The 25,247-nt window shown below is 44.6% G+C and overlaps 1 protein-coding gene across 6 annotated transcripts; it reads left to right on the top strand.

The window, feature by feature from the left end:
- The first annotated feature begins 7,764 nt into the window (after nucleotides 1-7,764).
- Nucleotides 7,765-21,107, top strand: MAPK1IP1L (mitogen-activated protein kinase 1 interacting protein 1 like). 6 transcript variants are annotated; one of them, XM_080618650.1, is made up of 5 exons: nucleotides 7,816-7,874; nucleotides 8,606-8,675; nucleotides 15,729-15,756; nucleotides 16,292-16,981; nucleotides 17,432-21,107. In XM_080618650.1, exons 3-5 carry the CDS (start codon nucleotides 15,733-15,735, stop codon nucleotides 17,441-17,443), a joined length of 726 nt encoding a protein of 241 aa, XP_080474776.1. In that variant the 5' UTR covers nucleotides 7,816-7,874; nucleotides 8,606-8,675; nucleotides 15,729-15,732; the 3' UTR covers nucleotides 17,444-21,107. The 6 variants fall into 6 exon arrangements, with proteins under 6 accessions (XP_080474777.1, XP_080474776.1, XP_080474775.1 ...); XM_080618646.1 differs by lacking the exons at nucleotides 7,816-7,874; nucleotides 8,606-8,675 and adding exons at nucleotides 8,693-10,845; nucleotides 14,014-14,076; XM_080618651.1 differs by lacking the exon at nucleotides 8,606-8,675 and having other exon boundaries at nucleotides 7,765-7,874.
- The last annotated feature ends 4,140 nt before the right edge of the window (nucleotides 21,108-25,247 follow it).

Raw genomic sequence — 25,247 nt, forward strand, 5'->3', positions numbered from 1 at the left:
GCCATTTGACTGTAAATGTGTTCTTTGGCATCAATCAGCGGATCATTGACCTCAGCAGTATGACTACCTCATCCATATACATCTGAAGCAGACACATGAGCAACTTGGCATCGAAGAGTTAATTTCATATATAGACTCATGGAATGATGGAATGGTTTGGGTTGGAAAGGACCTTAAAGCTCATCCAGTTCCAACCTTCCTGCCATGGCAGAGACACCTTCCACTAGACCAGGTTGCTCCAAGCCCTGTCCAACCTGGCCTTGAACACTGCCAGGGATGCGGCAGCCACAGCTTCTCTGGGTAACCTGTGCCAGTGCCTCACTCCAGTTTTCCTCGCAGTAAAGAACTTCTTTATATCTAATATCTAATCTCCACTCTGTCAGGTTAAAGCCATCCCCCCTTGTCCTGTCCCTACAAGTCCTTATAAAAAGCCCCTCTCCAGCTTTTTTGTTGGCCCCTTTAGGCACTGGAAGCTGCTCTAAGGTCTCTCCAGAGCCTTCTCTTCTCCAGGCTGAACAAGCCCAGCTCTCTCAGCCTGTCTCCATCACAGAGGTGCTCCAGCCCTTGGAGCATCTTTGTGTGCTCCTCTGGACTTTTTTCCAAAAGGTCCATGTCTTCCTTATGTTGGGGGCCCCAGAGCCGGACACAGTACTGCAGGTAGGGTCTCATGAGAGAGAAGTAGAGGAGGGGAATCCCCTCCCTCAATCTGTTGGTCATGCTGCTTCTGATGTAGCCCAGCATACCAGTGGCTTTCAGGGCTGCAAGCACACGCTGCCAGCTTGCGCTGAGTTTCTCACTGACCAACATCCCTAAGTCCTTCTCCTAGAAATGCAACTAGGCTGTGCAACACTGGAGATCTCAAAGACCCTTAGAGGTTTTGCAGAGAGAAGTGCACAGAACCATCTCTGAGTGAAAGAACATATCCCAGCTGCTTTGCGCAGAAAGACAAAACAAAGTACAAAATACGGCCAGAAATAGTGTCATAGGGAAGTGATGAAAAATGGAGTGTTTGAGATCTAGTAATTCCAGGCACATTCTCCCTGCTGGAAGCTGCTCACTGCAGCAGGCACTCCACAGCATGAATGATACCCTCACACAGAACTGGCCTTGCCTTTGGTGTGTCTCCATCAGTTGATGATGCAGATATAGCCCCAAACTGACAATTGCAAGGGGCTCAGAGGCTTTGTGAGGGGAGGATTCCGCATTCTTTCTCCTTTTCCTATGGATCTAGTGTTGCCCACAGTCACACTTGAGGGACTTAAGGCCAGCTGGACCTTTGATCTCTCCCACTATGACTATTAAGTTTCTCCACCGGGGATGTCTATGTGCCTGCATGTTTACATCCATTAGAAAACACGGGCCACAGGGAAATCAGCTCTGCCCTCATTGCCAGGCCAAAGCCTCCACGAGCCAGCTCTGCCTCACCATTTTCTCCCTCTCCAAAATAGAAAAAAAAGCTCCACTTACAATAGCAAAATGAGAGTGGAAAAAATGTGTGTGTGTGGGGAGCTTTTATTTGCTTTTTAGGCTTTTGAAAAAATGAAATTTTCCAGCTTGTCTGCACAGCAGCAAGCCCTTCAAAACATGATCTGTCAGAGAATGAAGGGCCATAATTTCACATTATCATCTGTCTGTCGGAGCCATGGCTGGGAGCCAACAGCAAATGTCACAAAACTCATTGAGAGACTGTGAGGATTGCAACACTGCACCAGGAGCCATGGCTTGAGATTGGGCATATGAAGAAAGAAGATGCGGAGGGCAGAAAGACTGATAAAAGGTTTGGACCCTCGGCGAACTATGGTTCTCTCGATGGGGATAAGGTGGGTGTCTCTCTTCACTGGTGTCACACAGGGGATTTTTCTAGTTCCCGTTCACTAAAGAACAAGAAAAAAGCAAAGAGAGCTCTGTCTTCTGCTGCCAGACATAATCACTAGCTCCAAGATCTGAAAAGAAAATGACGCAGAAGCTTGACACAAGATCAAGCCCCTACATATCCTCCACTGTGGGAAGAAAATGTACCCAAAAATCACTCCTTGTCACAGAAAACTCGTGTGTTAATACCTAAGTGCCTGGTGAGGTGTCTTTAATGACAGTTCACCTGCTCGTAATTTCACAACAAGCAGACAGCAATGTTTCCTTTCCAGTTCAATCCAGTTTATCTCATCTCCTCAATAGGGTGCATTTGCCATCCCAATGCACTTTGAACCAGTTTTATGATTTTATCTTCATGGCAACAAGCCCCTGCTTTGAGAAAGAGCACTTATTAACTAGAGACAGCATCACTTCCAGAGTGATTTATTTTATGAGGGTTTTGAAATAAATGATCAGTCAGTGATTGGCCATAGGGGAAAAGCATATAAAAGCTTACCACATGCATTGAACATACCATCTGGTATCCTTTAAAATCTAGCTTCAGGGTGGCTCAGATAATTCTTGAGAGCGCATGATGTTCACAGCGCACAGTGAAGCATGAATATAAAAGCTGAGTGACATCTCCCAGGAAGAATCAACACTGTAACTGAAGCCTAATATCTTACATCTCACTGTCAGACACTGGCGCTTCCTTAATGAAAACTGACGTTACAGCCCGCAATTTGAAACTCATTAAAAAAAAATAAAACCTAATCCTTTTACTTCAGGGCTGGATGGAAAAGGGATGCCTCCACTGCACCTCGGTTCCTCCTTCTGATGAGCTGATGTAAAAGCAGAAGGGACAAAAAAGATACTGTTATTGTTTCTCTGGATTTATTGCTTTGTGGCATTCACAGCCCTCTGGGTGCGATAGTTTCCTGATTCTGATCCTTGCCAGATTTCATGATCTGTGTTCCTGTCCCTGAAAAGTACTAAATTGGACAATTTAACTATTGTTCGTTGGTCTGTTACCCCAAAGTAAAGACTAAGGCAGGCAAGTGGGATCAAGCACACCCTCAGCAAGTTTGCCAATGACACCAAATGTGTGGTGTGGTCGACACGCTGGAGGGAAGAGATGGGATCCAGAGGGACCTGGGCAGGCTGGAGAGGTGGAATAGTGCCAACCTCATGAAGTTCAACAAGGCCAAATACAAGGTCCTGAACATGGGCTGGGGCAATTCCCAGCACATTTCCACACAAATACAGGCTGGGCAGAGACTGGATTAAAGTCAGGCCTGAGGAGAAAGACTTGGGGGTGTTGGTTGATGAGAAATTCAACATGAGCCAGCAATGTGCGCTCGCAGCCCAGAAACTAACCATGTCCTGGGCTGCATTGAAAGAAGTGCGACCAACAGGTTGAGGGAGAGGATTCTCCCTCTGCTCCTGTCTCGTGAGACATGATCTCACTGCATACAGCTCTGGGGCATGAGAAGGCTCTGGGGAGACCTTAGAGCAGCTTCCAGTACCTAAAGGGGCTGAAAACAAAGCTAGAGAGGGGCTTCTTACAAGGGCCTGTAATGACAGTTCAAGGGGGAATGGCTTTAAATTGACAGAGGGGAGATTCAGATTAGATATTAGGATGAAGTTCTTCCCTATGAGGGTGGTGAGGCGCTGGCACAGGTTGCCCAGAGAAGCTGTGGCTGCCCCATCCCTGGCAGTGTTTAAGGTCAGGTTGGATGGGGCTTGGAGCAGCCTGCTCTGGTGGAAGGTGTCTCTGCCCATGGCAGGGGAGTTGGAACTGGATGAGCTTTAAGATCCCTTCCAACCCGAATCATTCTTTCATTCTATGAATTATGCCCAATTTTGATACTGAAAGATAAAGAGAGAGGTTGACAAACTATAGGGCATTCAGAGGGGGCCTCTGACATGATTGGCTGGTGAAAGCATATGATATAGAATCATAGAATAGTTAGGGTTGGAAAGGACCTTAAGATCATCTAGTTCCAACCGCCCCGCCATGGACAGGGACACCTCACACTAAACCATGCCACTCAAGGCTCTGTCCAACACCGCCAGGGATGGAGCATTCACAACTTCCCTGGGCAATCCCTTCCAGTGCTTCACCACCCTTGCAGTAAAGAACTTCTTCCTTCTATCCAATCTAAACTTCCCCTGTTTAAGTTGGAACCCGTTACCCCTTGTCCTATCACTACAGTCCCTAATGAAGAGTCCCTCCCCAGCATCCTTAGAAAAAAAAAAATCTTAGGAAAAGAGGCAGTGGAAATTGTATTTTTGAGCTAGGAGAGAATATGGGAGGCACACCACTGCAGCCTTCAGCCACACATAGGGGTGTTACAAAGCAGGCAGATGCTTTGCACAGGCATGTGGCAAAAGGACAATGAGGGACAGTTACAAGTTGCAGCAAGAGAAAATCTGACAAGAGTCAAGGAATAGTGGTAGTATTCACAGTGCTTGTATTTAGGGATGGGGCTGAACGTCCAGAGAGGTTGTGCAATCTCTGACTTTGGCGACACTGGAAACTCAAGCAGACAAGGTTCGAAGCCAGCTCTGTTTTGAGGAGGTTACACCAGAGTTTCTTTCCAACCCAAATATTTATATGATGCTGAAGAAAAAACAAAGCGACCTACACTTTTAACGTACAAGCAACAGCACAGGCAACACACACCAACATGGACCTGTAATAAAGAACTGCCCTCACGTTATTATACCAAACAGCCTTTCTGAATAATTTAAATAATACCATAGCAGGTCCTACAATGAAGGCACGGAAAATAATGCCTCTTACTAATTGGGAGCCAAATTTCCTTCACTCAGCTTTCATTCTCTTCCTTAAGAGCTGCATGCAAGCTCTAAATTTGCAATTTCATCCCAACATTTTTTCCATTATATAATTCTGAGTGCAAAGTAATGTCTTTCAATAGGATGTGGCCAGGGCTCAGTGTTAGGTCCAAGTCCTACTCTTGGCACTAAGGTGGACCAAGTTGCACCTGCAGCTCTTTTTACAGCCTTCAGCATATATATACACACAGATGGAGAGCTGCATTTGCCTGAAGGAGGGGAAAGCTCTGCATAAAAATAAATATACAAAAATTCACCATTCTTTCTGCTTTTTCGGAAAGGGGAGGTGCATTTATTGCACATTGGGTGATCCTAATGTGGAGGTTGGTGAGGTTGGCTGGTATGGATATTGATTGAAAGTCCTGTTGCAGTCCCAATTTGATACTTGAGTATACTTGAGATACTTCAAGTGAAATATCATAGAATCATAGAACAGTTAAGGTTGGAAAGGACCTTAAGATCATCCAGTTCCAACCCCCTGCCATCGGCAGGAACACCTCACACTAAACCATGTCACCCAAGGCTCTGTCCAACCTGGCCTTGAACACCGCCAGGGATGGAGCATTCACAACCTCCCTGGGCAACCCATTCCAGTGCCTCACCACCCTCACAGTAAAGAATTTCTTCCTCATATCCAATCTAAACTTCCCCTGTTTAAGTTTGAACCCGTTACCCCTTGTCCTGTCACTACAGTCCCTAATGAATGCCCCAACTTTCTCAGCCTGTCTTCATATGGGAGGTGCTCCAGTCCCTGATCATCTCATGGCCCTCCTCTGGACTTGTTCCAACAGTTCCATGTCCTTTTTGTGTTGAGGACACCAGAACTGCACACAATACTCCAAGTGAGGTCTCACGAGAGCAGAGTAGAATCACAGAATCCCAAGGGTGCATGCGGCTTTCCAGTGAGTTCTTTATCCACTGAGTGGTCCATCTATCAAATTGATGTCTCTCCAATTTAGAGACAAGGATGTCATGTGGGACAGTGTCAAACGCTTTGCACAAGTCCAGGTAGATGACATAGATCATCACTGTTGTTGGCCATGTGTTTGCTCATTAATTAAGGTTTTAACTACCAGGTTGTTCAGGAAGAAAAGTCATGCTCTGGGGACTCCTGCTGTCACTGCTGCAGTCCAGGCAACAGTGGACAGCATGGGCCCCATGGTGGGGCCCATGTGAGTGTGGAAAAGCGAAGGTGAGCTGAACTGCTGTGCCTGGCACGCAGCAGGAGGAAGATGCTGTGCCAGAAGTGCTGTTTCTACATGAAGTCCCTCCAAGTTATTGCTGTACTTGAAAAGGCAATTGCTAAAGAATCACAGAATGGTTTGGACTGGGAGGGACCGTGAACACCATCCAGGCTCCAATCCCCCTGCCATGGGCAGAGACGCCTTCCACTAGACCAGGTTGCTCCAAGCCCCGTCCAACCTGGCCTTAAACACTGCCAGGGATGGGGCAGCCACAGCTTCTCTGGGCACCCTGTGCCAGCGCCTCAGCACCCTCACAGGGAAGAACTTCTTCCTAATATCTAATTAAATCTCCCCTCTGTCAGGTTAAAGCTATTTCCCCTTGTCCCATCCCTACAGGCCCTTGTAAAATGCCCCTCTCTAGCTTTGTTGTCACCCCCTTCAGGCACTGGAAGCTGCTCTAAGGTCTCTTCAGAGCCATCTCTTCTCCAGGCTGAACCAGCCCAGCTCTCTCCATAGTCTCCACAGCAGAGGTGCTCCAGCCCTCTGAGAATCTTCATGGCCTCCTCTGGACAAACTCAAGCAGGTCCACTATGAACTGTGCAGTTAGACTAAATTTTCCATGGCATTTAATTGAATTTGGAGGGGAACAGATTAACGAACTTCCCATGCCACCCTGGGACTGGGTCTGTAGCAAATGACCATTTAGTTTTGGTAGTAATGATTTATGCAAATAAATTAGTAAAAAATACTGCAGTTTCACAACTGTGGCAGCTACTCCAAAGCCTGGGCCCCGCTCCTGCTGCTGGTTTTCCCCAGTTGCTTCAGAAATGTCCCAATAATGACCGTGAAAAATAGAAATAGATGCGCACTGGCGAGGGGAACAGTGGCAGCACATGGGACACGAACGGCATGTTCTCGGCATCGCCCATGCCCACGTTTCTGCTGAGTTTAACGGAATTATCTGTGCATGCGAATGCTTGCAGGATTAGTGCCATAGCTCAGAGGGGCAGGGCAGGGAAGCGATGTTATGTATTCAGTCCTCCTTACCGTAAGGGTCTGAGGATATGAAGATACAGGGTTGGAGGTTGTGCTCTCTTAGGAGAAAACTTCCGAGTTTTCAGGCGTGCCTGTCCATCCTTTAGGTCACAAGTGTGACAACTGCACAGTTTGGGTCACTTTAAATAAAATTTCATAGAGAATCATAGAATGGTTTGGGTTGGAAGGAACCTTAAAGCTCATCCAGTTCCAACCCCTCTGCCACATGCAGGGACAACTTCCACTAGAGCAGCTTGCCTCAAGCCCCGTCCAACCTGGCCTTGAACAATGCCAGGGATGGGGCAGCCACAGCTTCTCTGGGCACCCTGTGCCAGTGCCTCATAGTGAGTAACTTCTCCCTAATATCTAATCTATATCCTCTCTCACTCAGTTTAAAGCCATCCGCCTTTGTCCTATCCCTACATGCCCTTGTCAAAAGGCCCTCTCCACCTTTCTTGTCAGCCCCTTTATGCATGGGAAGCTGCTCTAAAGTCTCCCCGGAGCCTTCTCCTCTCCAGTCTGAACGAGCCCAGCTCCCATGCTGTGTGCGGTGTGGTTCCGCGCTGGCTGGCAGCCGGGATCCAGGCGGCGTCGATGCCCCGCGCCCGCCGATGCCCCATGCCCGCGGGGCACAAACCACCGCCAAGCGGATCCTGTCAGCGCCGGGCCCGGGCGGGGGCGGGAAAGCACCACGTGACCGGTGGTGGAGGGGGAGCAAGACCCGGAGAAGGAGCCGCGGTCACGTGCCAGCGGTGGTGTGGGTTGGGGCCACAGCGCTGCAGGGGGAGGGCGGGGCCAAGTGGGTGACCTTCCGGTCGCTGGGGAGGTGGGGCGTGTGACGTAGTTCCGCTTCCGCCTGGGCGTCGGGGTGGCGGTGGTGGTGCTGCGGGCCGCCGCCTGCTGCCTCGGTCCTGGCCTGAGTCGCGCCGCACTCCGCCCGCACAGGTACCCCCTGCCCGGGCCGGCCCCGGCGGCAGGGAGCGAGGGAGGTCACACCGGTGCGGAGGGCAGGGAGGGAGGAGCGGGAAGGAAGGGGGCTTCATCCCACACCTCAGTGGCGGGGCCGTCCCCGGGGGCCGCCGGGCCGCAGCTGGCCCTTCCCGCTCCCAGGAGCGGCGGGCTTGGAGCTGCCGCTGCTTCTCCCAGCCCTGCTGGGCTGGAGGTGTGGTGCCGGGAGTCGCCGGCTCGAGTGAGTGGTGGAAGCCGGTCTTCCTCTCCTGGGGACCCGCCGCTTGGGGCGGGCGGATCTCCCCGAGGTACCGGTGGTCTCCTGACGACTACTGCCGCTTTCCGTTACCTGGGGCGGTCTCCGCTGGCGGCTGCAGAGCAGAGGAGGTTCGTTTGTAGCGTATCCTGGTTTACTCTGTGCACAGGTTGCAGCCGTAACGGTCCTGACTGGGTAAAGTATCTTGTCGGCTTGTTTTTATGGTCGTAATCTATAAAAGAGAGTGGATCGGATTTTAAGTGACTGTTTAACTTAAAAGCTCTTCACTAAACGGGTCTCAGGGAAGTGAGTTTTTAATAGTTTATCTTATAAAGTCCATTTTATCAAATGTTAATACACTTAAGGTCGCTGACTTAATGGGAAAGCTAGCACTGTGTGGTACAACGGGCACGTTGCTTTGAGAGATAACATTATCTGACAGGTTTTGTGTCTGAGAGAGAGCTGTTTCTAGGTGAATTCCATGGAAAACTGTGTTGATCTGATCCTGTTCAACCGTATTGTCAGTGGATGTAAGAACAAAGGTAGCTTTTATTTTATTTTTGTTAAATAAAACTGCCCCTCCCCAGACCTGTGGAGACCAGTGGGTGCTGCGAAACTTGTGGTAAATATCAGGCCAGTCCTAGGCAGCACTTGCTATATTCTTAAAACTTGAGTTCATTCTACCAGTGCCAAATCAAGATGTGAAAGGTGTCAGCTTTGTCTATGAAGTGAGATTTTTGTCCTGAAAAACAGTTACCCTGGAAAAGAGCTTCCTTGGTTAAATTCTTGGTTAGTCGCTGTTGAGGCTAGAACTCGAATATGAGACACAACTTTGATGTTTCATTGTGGGGGAGGGCAACATGCTAAAAGCCCTGCAGTGAAGTTGTTTCATAGTCCCTCACACTCAGGGTCAGTATGCTTATTTCATCAAGAACAAATGAAAATAACTGAGCTGCTAATTCCTGAGTATAAAGTGATGGTAGGAGAAGGACACAGGTATTCTTTAAATTACTTTTCTAGCTAGTTCAGGCAGACTTCAGAAGAACTGATAATTAGACACTAAAGCTATAAATGAGAAATAAAGCACACTTTTAAAAATGAGGATAACACAATGAGAATAGGTTCCATAGCTCTCAAGAAAGTATAAAGGCAACTGTAGAAGATAAATTTTAATTATTCTGAGCTGCTGCTTTACCAATATATCTTTTGCAAGATCCACAGAGTAGGATGGTGTGGACAGGACTAGAGACTATGTTCTGCACTGATTTTCTATCACAGCTGGGCCGTGAACAAACTGCCTTAAAAGTGATGTATGTCTGCCCGGTTTGGAGCCATCTGCCTGTGATGTGGTGACCATCTGAAGGGGTTAGGTCTGGTCTTGGTGGGGAGGCAGCTGTGAAACTGAATGGCCTGTCATGAGTAGAAAACTGGAACAGATTACAGTTCCTTATGGCTTTGTATTTTATAGGTCTTGGAAACTGAAAAAAAAATCTCTATTCTGAAGACTTCTTTTTTTTCCTGGCAGTTGATAATTTATAGCAAATACAACATTTTGGTTGCCAGTCTTAATGAAATCTGCCCTGAAAAATCTGACAACTAAAAATCAGACTTCTGTCCTTTTTGTCAGTCAAAACAGACATATGAAGCAGCAGAAAGATCATCAAATCTCACACAGATACTAATGATGCAACTGTTGGTTTGGGGTTTTTTTCCCCTTCAGTGTTTTTACCAATTGCCTTTATTCTCCCAAGAAATAAACACGCAGGTCAGACTAAATGATTGCATGTAGGTACCTAAGTGCATCAGTGCAGCTGCTGGGAAGGCTTTAAGGGTAGGTAAAGACGGCTATAAAATGCTGATGCTTGAAGCTGGAAGGTAGAAGCTGCAGAAATTTACATATTTTTAGAAAACATTTAGAAGCTGTCAAAGATTTGGTCTCTCTTCCATTTTATCTGTACAGCTATGTTGGGTAGTTGTATTTATGTGGGCAGAAATCTTGTTGTAGATGAGGTTATGCTGGTAGGTATTAGTCATGTTAGAGTGACAAAAGAACCTCTTTGCTGATAGAGCCATGCCACCCAGTGGAAATGCAGCAAAGCCTGTTGCATCTAGAAAGCATTTTTCAGTGTTTGAAAGATGATCTTGGAGACAGGAACTAAATCTGGCACATCAACTGTTGGAAAAATGTCATACAACTCAAAAATGAAAGCAGTTAATGCTTAGTTTTGGATAGCTTGAGTAAAAGAAAGAAAGTGTTTTGGACAGCTCTTTTAATGAGGGTTTCTAAGGACTAATGATGGATAAAAGCCAAGAAAGGCAAGAGCATAGGGAAAAAAATGCTGCTACATCCATCAGTTTCAGTTGGGCTGGATGTGATCAGAGTGTGTTTAGATCTTAAAAATCCACTGTGGAGCTATTTTGTTGCAGAAGCTGTTCAGTAGGACAGATTTAGCATGCCACACGTAGCGCCACACTTCCAGAAAAGGGCTTTTCACAGACCTCTGAAAATCACCGGTTGCTCTTGAATGCTGTTGGTAGAACTAGCCTGCCACTGCTGTGTGAAGAGTGCTTCGCAACCTTTTTCCAGCCTGTGGTATGGAGCCAGCAGGCTTGTTTGTCTCACCTACCTGCTGTTAATTTTTGGGAGCAACTCATGGGCATCCAGGAGGCCTTGGACTGTTGTCTGAAGAATCTGCTGTGTGTGGTTTCTGGGTAGGTGCAGTGGAAGTCCTTCATGTCTTCTCATTACTCTTCAGGATAAAGGATGAGAGAGATTCTGCTCCTAGATGCCTTTTTTTTCTTGCAGATGTCTTTCATCTTGCTCTCTCCATTGCTTTAGTTCTGTACTTCTGGCCGTATGTGTTTCAGAGGGGGCTGAGCAGTGGTGCCCTGACCAGCAATCCAGAGCTGACAAGGAGCTGGCAGGCTCTGTGCTTCTGGAAAGCAGGGATGTTTCCAGGGGCTGTGGCTTCAGAATACAAAGGAAATCTTATCTTAGAGCACAGTAGATGCTAGCAGGACTTCAGTTTGAATGCTGCCAGTTCTGTAGTCTTTCTGTACCCTGCCAAAATACTTAGACTCCTGAACCCTCCTTCTTCCAGTCACTCTTTTATCCCCCAACTCCAGGAAAGAGTAATTTGAAGTAGAGTTTAAGTGTGTCAAAACAGATGTCTGTGACATTGACCCTTCTCTGCTTGTATCGGTGCTTGTGCAGTGCTGCTCTTGGAAGGCTTCAGCAGGAAATCAATTTGTTTACTGAGTCTAAAATTCTCGTCAAGGCACAATTCAGTGCATTTTTCTAAAATTGTGAGCCCACATGTGACCAGTTGGGGACTTTAAAATTAAGTTTTAAAATTAAGGTCTTCTGTCTGACAGTGACTTTAATCTGTGAGCATGTGAATGCCTTGGGCAAGACTCTTCTCAATATAATTTATATTTCCTTAAGGTTTTGACTTATACTAGTCAAGTATAAGGTTTTTTCCTTATACTAGTGTTGAACAACTTGAATATATATTCTAGATTTAAGTACAAATTAGTTCATATGTAGTCTGAATGTGTCTAATGGTAATTTCAGGGTTTTTTTGTTAAACTAAGGCAGCAGTACCCAGACTAAATGTATGTTTAAAAACCGTCCCTGAAGTAGGCCATCCTGTCTGCAAGAGGATCCTTGACATGCTTGGCATTGGCTCAGTTATGCCAAATGTTGCCAACAAATGTTGCTCTTGTCTGCTTGCCAAAGTAAAAAAGCCACTAAATCTCATTATAAGATATGCTTAACTATGATTTTTTTTTTCCATAAGTCATGCAGTAGAATTGTTTCCTTAATTTTTATGGCACAAATACTTAGAAATTATCTGCTGACAAATATTGGGAATATTTGTTGATATTTTGTGAGCAGGCCTGTTTCAGCTGTGTTCATCCACTGCTTTGACTTGAATTTACTACTCCCTGTCACTTTTGTAAAAGATCATGGGTTTTTCTTCTGAGTTTTGCTTTAGGCCTGTTCCCTTTCGCCCTTCTCTTCCTTGTTGCATATATTTTAACTTCTTCTCTTGGCTTTTTTCGCCGTCTTGTAGGTCTGTGTTTCAGTGGGTCATACCCATCTCTCCATCTGCCTAAAGAAAGGCTGATTCTCTTGGTCTGATTTGGTGTTGCTAACCTGTTTGGGGTTTTTTGGTTTGCTTATGAATACATTTATATGTGCACTTATGTAAAAAAGTTATTGTATGTTGTAGGTTAGATTAAATAGGTTCTGTGTCTGTATAGGTAAATTGAAAAACAGTGACACTAAGGAGCACATATCAACTTCTGATTTGCAATGAACCGTGTTCAGTAATAAAACTAGTGAACTCTTAACATAAGAGGTATCCGTTGAAAAGAAATTCTGCTTTTTCTGGTAGATATCTCTCGAATGGCTGAGCTGTTAACAAAAGGAGTAGAAACCACTTTCCTGATGTTTGTTTCTCAATTTGAAACAAATACACGGTTCAGATCAATGCGCATCTCATATGATACAAAGATTCAAATATTTGTGCTTGTATGGATTTGATGGGTGGACCAGTCAGTGAATAAAGAGTTATCTGAGTAGTCACACTCAAAGAGTTTTGGTCAACAGCTTGATGTCTAAGTGGAGACCAGTGATGAGTGGTGTTCTTTAGAGGTCACTGCTGGGGTCAGTTCAGTTTATTGTCTTTGTCAGGCACAGTGGGATCAAACATACCCTCAGCAAGTTTGTCAACACCACCAAGCTGTGTGGTGCAGTTGACACACTAGAGGGAAGAAATGACATTCAGTGGGACCTGAATAGGCTGGAGAGGTGAGCCTGTGTGAACCTTAAGTTCAAAAAGGCCAAGTGTAAGGCTGCATCAAAAGCAGCATGACCAGCAGTACGAAGGAGGTGATTTTTCCTGCTTCTACTCTGCTCTTGTGAGACTCCACCTGCAGTACTGCATCCAGCTCTGGGGCCCCCAACCTAAGGAGGATATGGACCTGTTGGAGCAAGTCCAGAGGAAGCCACGAGGATGCTCTGGGACTGGAGCACTTCTGCTGTGGAGACAGGCTGAGAGAGCTGGGCTTGTTCAGCCTGGAGAAGAGAAGCCTACAGGAAGACCTTAGAACAGCTTCCAGTGCCTAAAGGGACTGACTGGAGAGGGTCTTCTGACAAGGGCCTATAGAGATAGGACAAGGGGGAATGGCTTTAAACTGACAGGGGAGGTTTAGATTAGATATTAGGGAGAAGTTACTCACTGTAAGGCACTGGCCCAAGCTGCCCTGAGAAGCTGTGGCTGCCCCATCCCTGGCAGTGTTCAAGGCCAGTTTGGATGGGGCTTGGAGCAACATGGGCTAGTGGAAGGTGTCCCTGCCTGTGGCAGGGAGTTGGAACTGGATGGTCTTTAAGGTCCCTTCCAACCCAGACCATTCTGTGATCTTATTATTTGTATTTCTTAAAAGGTTTATTTAAATTATAATGTGTATCTTGAGAAGTTGACTGTGTTTCCACAGGAATCTGGGTTGCTCAGTGTAGTCATAAAGAACTTGAGAAATGAGATGAGCAGTATCTTATTGATGTGAAGCCATTCAGGATTAGGTAATAGGTAATACAATGACAGATATAATTCAGTGTCATTAAATCTGATGTAATGTAGAGTAGATAAATATAGAGTGGTGCATATAATTTCATATATAACATGATGGGCTGACCCTTAACACCAAGGAATGAAATACGGCTACTAAAGCATAAGTTCCATAGCAATCAAAAAGCAGATGACACAGTAAGAAGCATTAGGAAGAGAACAGGAGACAAACCAGAGCATAATTATGAAACTGTATAAAACAGTGGTTATCCCACATCTTGAATTCTCTGTGGTTCTTTCTTGTCAGTCATCTCAAAAGATACAGAAGAGTTGGAAAAGACTCAAAAAGACGCAGTGAGAATAATCAAAGGTATGGGTATGGCTGCTGTTCAAGGGTCACTGAAATAAGCTAGAGCTCAGCCTCAGAGAAGGAACAGCTGAAAGAAAATGATAAAAATCTGTAGAATAATCATCGGCACGAGCAGGGTGGATAAGAATAGACTTACTGATTTCCTCAGCTGCAAGAGTGAAGGAACAACATCTGAAACTAGTAAGATCCAGGTATAGAACAAAAAAGAAGGTGCCTTTTTGTAACAAATAGCAACTCTGTGGACTTCTTTGCCAATGGATGTTGTAGCTGCAAGCAGGGAAACTAGATGTGTTGGTAGAAAATAAATTATCTGAGGATTGTTATTTTATAGAAATTGCCTTTAACTTCGGGAGTGTCTTGAGTTTGGAATCATTGAAGTATTGGGGTGTCATCCCTGTTCTCTTTCTTCCCTACTAGTCATTGTTGAAGATAAAATGGGATGCTGAGCTAAACGGGCCCTTGTTCTGATTCTCTACTGTCCTAAGATTAGGAAATTGTGCCAATAGCAATAAACTTACAAAACAGTTTCAGAGAAGACTAGTTTATATGTGCATTATTTGCATTATGTAATTTATAATCTAATGGAGCTCATAAACCCATTTGTCACAGGCTATCTGCGCAAACCTCCATCCCTGAGACCAATCTATGTGTTAAAAGGTCTTCACTATGAAGAACGAAAAACGAAGATAGATTTATGTGGGGTCTACTTGGCAGTAGTATTTGTACTCTTAGTTTATTTAGTATTTCTCCTTCTCTTATGTTCCTCTCTGTTTCCTACACTCTCCCATAAAACCTTCTGGCCGCACTAGGGCATGTCCACCTATTTCACCTGCTCCTGGTCATCCTTTTAACAGTTCTTCACCTTTGGCCTGTATTTCTTGTCAGTCAGCCAAACTGAATATACCTTCAGCTGCCCTTTTGTATGGCTAATGAAGATTGACAAAGCCAGTCAGTGTTCATTGAGGTGAAGCTCTGGAAAGCTCTGAAGTGCAGTAGTTGCCTTCATGGAAAGACAGCACCTGACTCTTTGGTCCCTATTTTCAATGTTTCTTGTAAAGTCAGGTGTGCATTAATGGCACCTTTGCTATGTCTATGTTCAGTTTTGCTGGAAACAACGTAAATAAGAGCATCCGCTATCTTTGGTGTGTTCTGAAATGGAGGATAAGGCACCAGCAAACTATATTCTTTGTTTCTGATGAGAGGATCTGTGTGGGGATTTAATCATGTTTTGTTTTAGAAGCATTAACTTTATCTGCAGCAGCCTGCCTTTCCTTTTCTGAGTCCCAGTTTAGAAAAGAGCTTGATTATTTGCCAGGCATCGCTGTCTAGGTAGGCTTCCTGCTTGGTATAAATACTTTAAATAATTTTTCTTAGTGTAATGTGACCCATTTACATTGTGTCATTCCTGTCTGACATGAGACAGGTAGAGGCTGAAGGCTTTCCTTTTCATGAGAGTTTTATCAAGAGGGAAGTATTTGGGTAACACACATCTCTATGGGCCAATCATTTAAACAAAGCCACTGCTAAGAGGTGCTCTCAGTTCAATACTTACTGTGGTTTAAATGATACAAATGTAGAGTTTGTCTCTAATTCTTGCTTGAAATACTTTATTGTTTTCAACAAATTTAACTTTATCTTACCTTAATTTTCAGAAAAATGTCTGGAACTGATGATTTTTCGGTAAGTAGCAGTTTTTCTTTCCTGAAGATCAGCCAGCTGATTACTTCATTCTAAAAGTTGACATACTTTCTCAAGAAGAAGGGGAGCTTACAGCTGAGAGGTTATTTCCTCTGTACTGCAGCTGTGATGTTTTCCTTTTCGGTAGATGTAGCAATCTGTGGATTAAACACACAAAGCTGCTCGGCACTTCATGGGTTCTTTTCTACTATGATATTAACAAAGGAGTTGTGCTCTAATAGTGTCCGAATAGTTATAATGGCAATCTATAAAAATCCTTTTGGATTTGTGCGAAATTGCTTACTGCTCTGTATGGTTGATCACCTTCTACCATTGGCTTGCTAACTGCAGCATGTCAGCGTGCCTCTTTTTCCTTAATGGTAGAAGATGCACAAAAATAAATGCAATCATCTCTGTGCAGCAGCAAAGAGCTCTTTTCCCATTTTGGCAGCTGAAACATGCACACGTAGTGGGTGAATGTCTGCAACTAGTAAGTCCAGTAGACATATTACATTCTCACTGATGCTTTGTTTTTTAGCTGGCAGATGCTTTACCAGATCAGTCTCCTGCTAAAACCTCCAAAGTGAGCAGTACAAAACCTGGTCAGCAACCCGGTCAGCCACCGCAGGGTTGGCCAGCTTCAAATCCCTGGAACAACCCAAGCGCTCCCCCTATGGCGCCAACTGGACTGCCACCAAATACGTCCGCTTCCACTATGCCATTTGGACCTCCACCAACAGGAATGTATCCTTCAATGCCCCCTGGACCGCCTGCTCCATTTCCTCCTCCTCCTGGTGGTCCATATCCACCCCCAACTGTGCCAGGTCCTGTCCCACCAGGGCAATATCCTCCACCAAATATGCCCTTTCCAGAGCTTCCAAGACCTTACGGTGGTCCAACAGAGCCAGCTGCACCTCCTGCTCCTGTTGGGCCATGGGGATCCATGCCCTCTGGAGCATGGGGACCAACAATAGGAGGGCAGTATCCTGCACCTAGCATGCCATATCCACCCCCAGGGCCATATTCCGCTCCTACCCAGACTCCAGGGGCTGCGCCAACAGTACCATGGGGTACGGTCCCACCTGGAACATGGGGACCTTCACCGCCAGGTCCATTTCCTCCACCCACAGGATTATATCCAGCTCCAGGACTGTATCCTACGCCCCCTAATCCTTTTCAAGTGCCATCTGGTCCTGCTGGTGCTCCATCAATGCCTAGTGGTCCCCATGTGAGTATTTCGTTTTGGTCTTGAATTACTCTAGAGATGTTACACTTTTAAGTGTGGAAATTCAGTAGCATAAGATCTGTTAGTGCAGGTTAGGAATTTCAACACATCTGCCTTCTGTAGTCAGTGGAATAGTAGCCAACTTCTTAAATGCTTAAGTAAATATCCTAGAATGATGAAATTACATCAACTTGGGGTGTGTCTAAGCATTACATTACAGTGGTCTTCCACTACTTGGAAAGCCTTCTCTAAGAGGCAAAAAAAGGTAGGTAGCCTTGTAATAAATTCTGAAAGAGAAAATAGTCTCTGTGATCTAGAGAAATTGCTTCTAGAGCACATACAGAGGGAATAAAATCTTATAAGGGTGAATTAAGTTTTAATTAAGAATTCTTGTAACTGAATTAACTGCTTTATGAAAAGCCTGTCTTGACCATGAATTATTGTCTTTTGCAGCCTTACCGTTGAATACATTCTGGGCAACAAAATACTGTAGTTTTCCACCTTCATCCACTACTTACAGAGATTTTTACAGTTTTTGTTTCAGTAATGTTGGGGGCTATGAAGAATACTTGCCTCTTGTATGTGCATTTGAGGTATGAAGGAGCAGTTTGCATAAATCTTCTTTGCTCATATGCTGGTATATGGTTTGGTTTACAAAGTGAATTACAAAGAGCAGAAATACAACATCTGTGGATCTTATATTAGCAAGTATTCCTTGGAAAAATGGGAGCTGCCAAGTAAGAATTACAAGGAATCAGGCCCAAGGACTTAAAAGTTAATTATTGAATTTACATGAATGCTTTAAGTCTTGTTGCCAGACTTGTGCTGGTCACTGAATGGATGGATAGTCATATTTTGTCTATTTTCAGGTTGTTCTAAAATGTCAATAAAAAGTGTTTCAAGATTTTAGTCAAGAAATCTAATTTTTCAACATGCTACAGTCATTCAGACTAAAGAGACAGAGCATGGGAACTTGAAGGTTTTCTCAGCATTTTGTATATACTCGAACCTTATTGCTCAGTCTGGGACTACGGAGGAGAAGATACACGTTTGAAATACTTGGTCTGACCTGTCAGCACACTGTTCGTGTTCACAAACAGGCATTTATGTGCAAATTAAATAACCTGGATGTGCAGTTAACTTTGAATCAACAAATGTGAGTTTTATGCATGCAAATGAGGACATCATTTTGCCAGTTCTCATTCTGTGGTGGTTGGAAGTTTGGCGTGGTCTATGTAAAGAGAAACTGATTCCCACTTAGGTAAGGTACTTCCCTATTTCTAACCTGGGTTCTAGTCATTTAAAATTTGACTTTGCTGTTGCGTGGTGTAAACTCAGCAGACTTTTTCAGAGTCCCTGGAAACTGAACTTGAGCATAAAAGATCAAAAAAAAAAAATCCCAATCTGACAATTCCCTTCCCAGCCATTTTTGGCATGGCATTTAGTTCCGTGAGCTACAAAGATCCTTGTTGCCGCAGTTGAGAAGGAGGAGGTCTCATTGGAGTTTCCCTGGGTGTTGTAACGGGGAGAAGTCCTCTGTTCTCAGCTAAGGTGTCTGCATACCTCACTGAGTTAAGTGTAACTTAGGAGTAATTGAATGTCTAGAAGCCTGTGCACTGCTGCGTAGCTGTCTTCCCCCTCTGAAGGGGCACTGCAGTCGGTTTTCATATTCTTGCCATATCTGTGCAAAGCGCATGCAAGGGGTTTGCTGCAATGCTAGTTTAGTGTTACCAAGACACAGAGCCACGTGTCAGTGAGGAGTTCTGGCACTCTTTGTGGTACTTCATAGCCTAGACTCTGACCATGGATGGTTTGTTTTATCCCCAGCTGGGAATATTCTAAGTTAGCCTTTGTAGGTAGAATTAGGAACAAATTTTGCTTAACATAGTATCTCATTAGGAAGTCTTTGTATCATGGAACTGTGAAAGTGAGGTGATTCTCTTCCAGTACCTTATTGTGGCTTCCTGCATGTGTGTGATGGACTTCTTAAAAACAAATGGGGTGACCTGGTGGTGATGCTTGTTTGTAGTTTAGCCTTTATAGAATCAAGATTGGTTTGGGTTGGAAAGTACCTTAAGATTGTCTAGTTCCAACCCCCTGCCATGGACAGGGACACCTCCCAGTGGACAAGTTTTCTCAAAGTCCTGTCCAACCTGACCTTGAACACTGCCAGGGATGTAGCATTCTCAGCTTCCATGGCAGCTTGTTCCAGTGCCTCACCACACACAGTTATATCTAGCCTAAATCTCCCCTGTTTAAGTTTAAACCCATTACCTCTTGTCCTATTGATACAGTCCCTGATGAAGAGTCCCTCTGCAGCATCCTTATAGGCCCCCTTCACATACTGGAAGGCTGCTATGACGTCTCCACACAGCCTTCTCTTCTCCAGGCTGGACAGCCCCAACTTTCTCAGCCTGTCTTCATACGGGAGGTGCTCCAGTCCCCTGATCATCCTCATGGCCCTCCTCTGAACTTTTTCCAACAGTTCCATGTCCTTTTTATGTTGAGGACACCAGAACTGCACACAATACTCTGAGTGAGGTCTCACGAGAGCAGAGTAGGGGGGCAGCATCACCTCCCTTGACCTGCTGGTCACACTTCTTTTGGTGCAGCCCAGGGTATGGTTGGCTTTCTGGGCTGTGAGTGCACCCTGCTATGTCATGTTTAGTTTCTCATCAGTCAACACCTCCAAGTCTTCCTTAGGGCTGTTCTGAATCACTTATCTGCCCAACGTGTAGCTGTGCCTGGGATTGCCCTGACCCGGGTATTGGACCTTGCACTTCACTTTGAACTTCAGAAGGTTGGCATCGGTGCACCTCTCAAGCGTGTCAAGGTCCTACTGGATAGCATCCCTTTATGGTGAAGTCCAGCAGTAGTTTTCCAGAAAAAAGCAGTTAGCTGGTGCTGTTTTAATCTAAAGTTCTGGAAGCTAATAGAAAAGGTATGTGTATTTTTTGTTCTAGAAAGACAGTACTGGAGCCGAACAAAAAACTTAATGTTTCAGCTTAAAACTTAGCGTCTGTAACTCTAGAAATAGGAGCTGAAAGTGCAAGTCTTCACTAACCTTAAATAAGCCTCAGTTGCCCCCAAACAGACTTGGCTTAGATCTTGGCAAGGCTAATTTAAAATTAACATAAGAGAACATTGACTATATTTGCTCAAGTGCTTTTTTGATACCTGCAGCCTTAGATAATAAATCAATACAATAACAAAACACTTATTCCGGATGAATGGGTCATGCAGCACTCCAGTTCAGAATTGCACTGGCTGGATGTCTTCGCAGGGAATGGGAAGAGGTAGGAAAAGATAAAGTGAACGTAGCAAGTAATGATTTTTTGGAAAGGGGATTTGTGAAAGTAACTAGACTTCTAGGTTCTTCCTGAAATAGGCAGGATTTAGTACTGGAACACTTAGGCTAAAATTCAGTATATATCGGATGTTTTTCAATGTATATTCGTATTTCTTGAGGTCATGGAAACTGTTTCATAACCCCTTTGTTTTTGTGAGCAAAGTTCTTTGCATAGCAGTGAAAAGGGTATACCTGTTAATCTATTGTGTAAAAACGCAAGTTGTCACTATATACTGTGTAGTAACTTTATCACATGTTATGTCAAGTGTGAGCAACTTCTGGCCTGAAGCTTTTGCAATGGAATTTGTACATTTCTATGCCTCATTTGAGTTAAATTGCTGAGAAGTTCGTTTTGACTTGTGCTTTGAGATTGACATACTGCATTTGTTTACAATATGAAATATAAGCAATCACATCTTTAAAGTATAGATTATCACCTGCTGCTGTATTTTCTTTAGATGAAACAAATATTGCTGTATGATAGTGAGAAGCTATAAATACAGGATTTGATATTTTTTTGAAAATGCTGTCACTTTTGTATAAGATTAGACATTAAACGTATTTTCAAGACTGTTGTGTTTACTGTTTTTCACTTACTGCTTTTGACATGCCTGTGTAGACTTTTTGCCTTGAATAGTGAAAATAGGACATCCTTGATTTGCAAAGACTGAATATAAAATCAGAATGACTTGACTTCTGTGTTTTTCCTCTTCCTTTTGTGATTTTTGCAGCCTGTGCATAAGGCATATTAAATGTGGATGTGACCATTGCTATCTTGGAGCATGTCAGTCTCAGGTATTGCCTGTTCACAAACTGCCTTACTAATGAAGAAAACAAAACCCACCTGATTTTGCTTGCTCTAGAGGAGGAATGGGACTTGTTTTTCACCTGTGAAGAGTGTGGTGTGTGTTTTTAACTGGCTCTGAACAATTCCAGTGCTAGACTGACACATTTGGATGTGGTGAGCTACCCACAAACCAATGTTTTCATCCTCTTATAAGGAGTTCAGTGGGATAGGGTGGATAACTATGAGAAACTCCAGGGCTTGGCATCAAGGTGCACTACAAAGTCTGGGCATCAGTCATTGTTACATTTATGTTCTTTGTATATTTTGGCTTGCAGAACAGTTCACACTGAGCTGCCTTTACTCACATCTTCACTTTCAGGAAGGTAAAAATGGCAGCAGTGAGCAGTAAAGAGTGGAAATAATATTAATCCACTTTAAGGTTAGAAAACAAGCTCCTCTTAGACTGTGCATTGAATATAATCCTTACATCTGTTACTAGAACAGTACATGTGGCCAGTGTTTTATCTTAACATTTGGCTGTGGGACTGTGTGCTTCTCTAGATTCCTCGAAGGAATTATTTCTTGCACCTCTTCTGCATTGTTAGAGATGGAGACATGGGAATGTTGATCCAGTTATGTTAATTGCTGACTGCCCTGCAGACCCAAAAATCTTTAATGGAATTTTTGGGAGGGCATCTGCCAAGCAATAGTTATCTACGTAATTCTTAGGGGAGTAGTTAGTTTTGAAAAGCTATTCCAGGGGTCTTGCAAAGTGGTGACTGTGCATAGATCTACTGTGTCAGATATGTTAGTTCTGGTCTACCATTGTGAAGGCAGGTGCTTAGCTCCAGGCAAGTTCTGACCGATTTCTGTGCACAGGCATTGATTCACTGACCAGCCAGTGCCAAAACTGCCTGCACTCTGTCCAAAAGGTGAGAGATCAGTATGAAAGTGTCCTTCACCTCTGCTAAGTAAAAGCCCTTGGGCATCTATGTAAGGGTGAAACTTCTCATACATATTTTTCTTAATAGTGGTTTTCCTGTTTCTGAAGTTAAGCACAAAATTCCAATGATTAGAATGGAATTCCATATGCTTCAAACAGCTGTTACCCACCAGACACATCATAGTGTTAAGTGTCATCTGGCAAATCAAGAAATGCAAGTTTCAACTTGTAATATAAGCTTCTAATCAACTAGTACATGCTGCAAGAGTTTCTATTGCTGCACAACACAACGGAATGTGTTTCTCTCTGGGACGTTTGGAGAAGGACATGCGCTGAGATCCAGACGAGCTCGGTAGGTGGATGTTGGTATATGTGATGTTGAGAGGAGTGAGCTCTGCACTCTCTGTCTGGGCTCCACCTGGGGGTGACTGATGCCTGGAAATGTGCCACTTGTGCATGAGCAGAGGTTGCAGTGGGAAAGGTCATGGTCTGAAGAGGGATAATGGCTAGTTATACATGATGTTGATGTACTTTGTATTGGCTCAGTTTTCCCAAATAGCATTTTCAAGGTAGTTGTGGGAGGATCGAATTTAAATTTTCCTCTACTCTCACAATTCAGAGGAATTTGAGCTAACTGAAACCAAAAATGTGCTTTCGTGCAGACACCCATTAAGCTGTAACAGCAAGGTAAGTTCTTGTGCACTACTGCCTGCAGGATCTCTCAGCTATGTGGGAAACAGCATGAAAAGCTGTTTGTGCCATAGTGGGTACTCCTGTTCCAGAGATCTGCTGATTGTTCAGGTTGATGACAGTGAAGGCAGAAGAATGGGGACTTTGTATCCCCTGTGCAGCAGTTCATAAGTTATGGTTAAGTTAAAAATTCCCCCTAAAAAGGGATGGTCGAGGTAATAGTGCAAACACTTCAGTTCTGTAGTATCACTTTCCAAAGCATACCCTCCTTGTTAAACGAAATATGGAGAGATGAAATAATACCTGTGTTTCTGCCCTCTTTCCAACTTTGTCGTGGCACTCAGAGGGGAAGAGCTGTGCTGAGAAGCCAGTGGCGTGCTGTTGGGTTTAATTTCAGATCCTAGTTCTGTTGTCTGTACAAGACCTCACCTGCTCTTGCATATTCTTCAGGTGATTAGGGGAGGGAATTCTTGGAGCACTTGCCCCATAAACTCCTGCATCAGGCTGTGCTGTCAATCACCAGATTTGTTTCACTTGGCAGTAATGGTGGCTTAATATACATCTCCCTATCCCTTCCCTCTGCCACTACCCCAGTTACCTTTAAACCAGGTAACTTCCCTGATACAACCCCATGTACAAAGGGTTCTGAGTGAGGCAGAGCAGAAAGCTCGGGCAGAGAGCAGTGTAAGTGGGATCATGATGGTGGTGGGGAGATGCTTGCACTAGACTGTCAGTGGGTAGATCTTCCATCTAGAAGAGGAGCTGGAACACATGTTCACCATAAGCACTTAATTTCATGCTCTGCAGAAGTTGTTCCTCTGAGGGATCCTAGAGAGGATGAGTTATTGAAATTATCAATGGTTGGATCTTGTGGGCAGGTGGGTGCAAGTCAGGTACCCTGCGGTGCCCTATCCTGTTGGTAGCTGTTTCTAAGGGATGTTAAGGCTGGAGCTGTCATCCTTGATGTGAAATGAGTGGGACATAATTCATAGTTTGAGTTTGAAGTGGAAAACTTGTGCTGGTGGTGAAGACCATGTTTTAAAGCAAACACCAGCTTGTATTGCTTCAAAACTGGATGATGGTGTGAGTTTAAAAGCAAGAGAGTCATAACATCACCAAGGGGAAGCTTTATCACAGTGAGGACAGGAGAGCATTGGAGCAGGCGGCACAGGGAGGTTGTGCAGCCTCCGTCCTTGGAGGCTTTGAAGGCCAGCCTGGATAAAGCCCTGACCAGCATGGCTGGCCTTGGAGCTGGCCCTGCTCCAAGTGGGGATGAGAAACCTCCTGATGTCCCTGCCCACCAGAACCACTCCGTGACTCTTAAGGAAATTCACACTGTTCTGTGTCTGATTAAAAGCAAACATGGAATTCATCCATTCTTGAAACAAGTTCAGAAGGAGGCAAATGTCACAGATGAGATCTACACTCTGGGGTGGATCTATGACTTCTGGTGGGAACCCAGTATGTGCTAACAAGGGGTGATCTTCCCTGGTCAGGGTGCTCCATTTTACGAAGCTGTTGAAGAATAATGAAAAGCAAAACTGTATTGTGATGCCTTTTCACAAGAACGTGCCTCATTTGCATGATAATTTGCAAAGCACTTTATATATAGTGCTTTCTGTGATAGAAATTGTCCAAAGGAGTTTTGAATCTTGTGCTTTCTATTCTCTCTGTATTCCGTTCCGTTGCAGGGCAACACCCTCCAGCACAGAGAAGGTGGTGGAATATCCTATTTTAAGTTTGATCAGAAGTGGGAAGAATTAATGCTTTAATAGCCTGGTGCTTGTTCTCACTGTGTGTTGGGCTGCATAAAGCTGGAGTTCCTCAGTGCTCTTCAGGGACTGAGAGCTCATTATGTTGAAAGCTTTTTAACACAGGCACTTCAACATCTGTTTGCATTTCAACTTGGATGCTGTCCCTATTTTCCTGCTTGGAAAGCTGAGCGTGAGCAGCACCACGTAACCTGGAACATGGAGATGATGGCATCAGTAGATCTGCCATTTTCCTCCTTGATCACAGAATCATAGAACACCAGGTTGGAAGAGAGCTCAAGGATGATCTGGTCCAACCTTTCTATGCAAAGCATTACCTAGACTAGATGGCCCACCACCCTGCCCAGCCGAATCTTTAGAGTCAAGTGTTGGGGAATCCATCACTTACCCAGGGAGATTATTCCAAGGGTTGATTGTTCTCATTGTGAAAACCTTTCCTCTTGTGTCCACTTGGAATCTCCCCAGGAGTAACTCGTGCCCATCACCCCTCATCTTTTCCTTGGGACTCCTTGTCAAAAGGGAGTCTCTGCCGTCTTTGTAGCCACCCTTTAAATCCTGGAACATGGTGAACAGAGCTCCCCTGAGCCGCCTTTTCTCTAGGCTGAACAAGGCAAGCTCTCTCAGCCTTTCCTCACATGGCCACGTTCATCTTTGTGACCCTGCTCTGGACCTTCTGCATCCTGCCCACATATTTTTTCTACAGCGGGGCCCAAAGCTGAACACAGTTT

This window comes from Psittacula echo (genome assembly GCF_963264785.1).
Source record: "Psittacula echo genome assembly, chromosome: 5".
NCBI lineage: Eukaryota > Metazoa > Chordata > Aves > Psittaciformes > Psittacidae > Psittacula > Psittacula echo.

Excerpts from the sequence above, each read along its gene's own strand:
- MAPK1IP1L (XM_080618646.1), top strand. The coding sequence starts at position 10,787 with ATGGGCATCCAGGAGGCCTTGGACTGTTGTCTGAAGAATCTGCTGTGT. Across the intron at positions 14,077-15,728 it reads CGCAGTGAGAATAATCAAAG|AAAAATGTCTGGAACTGATG; the intron begins GTATGGGTATGG and ends CTTAATTTTCAG. Across the intron at positions 15,757-16,291 it reads CTGGAACTGATGATTTTTCG|CTGGCAGATGCTTTACCAGA; the intron begins GTAAGTAGCAGT and ends TTTGTTTTTTAG.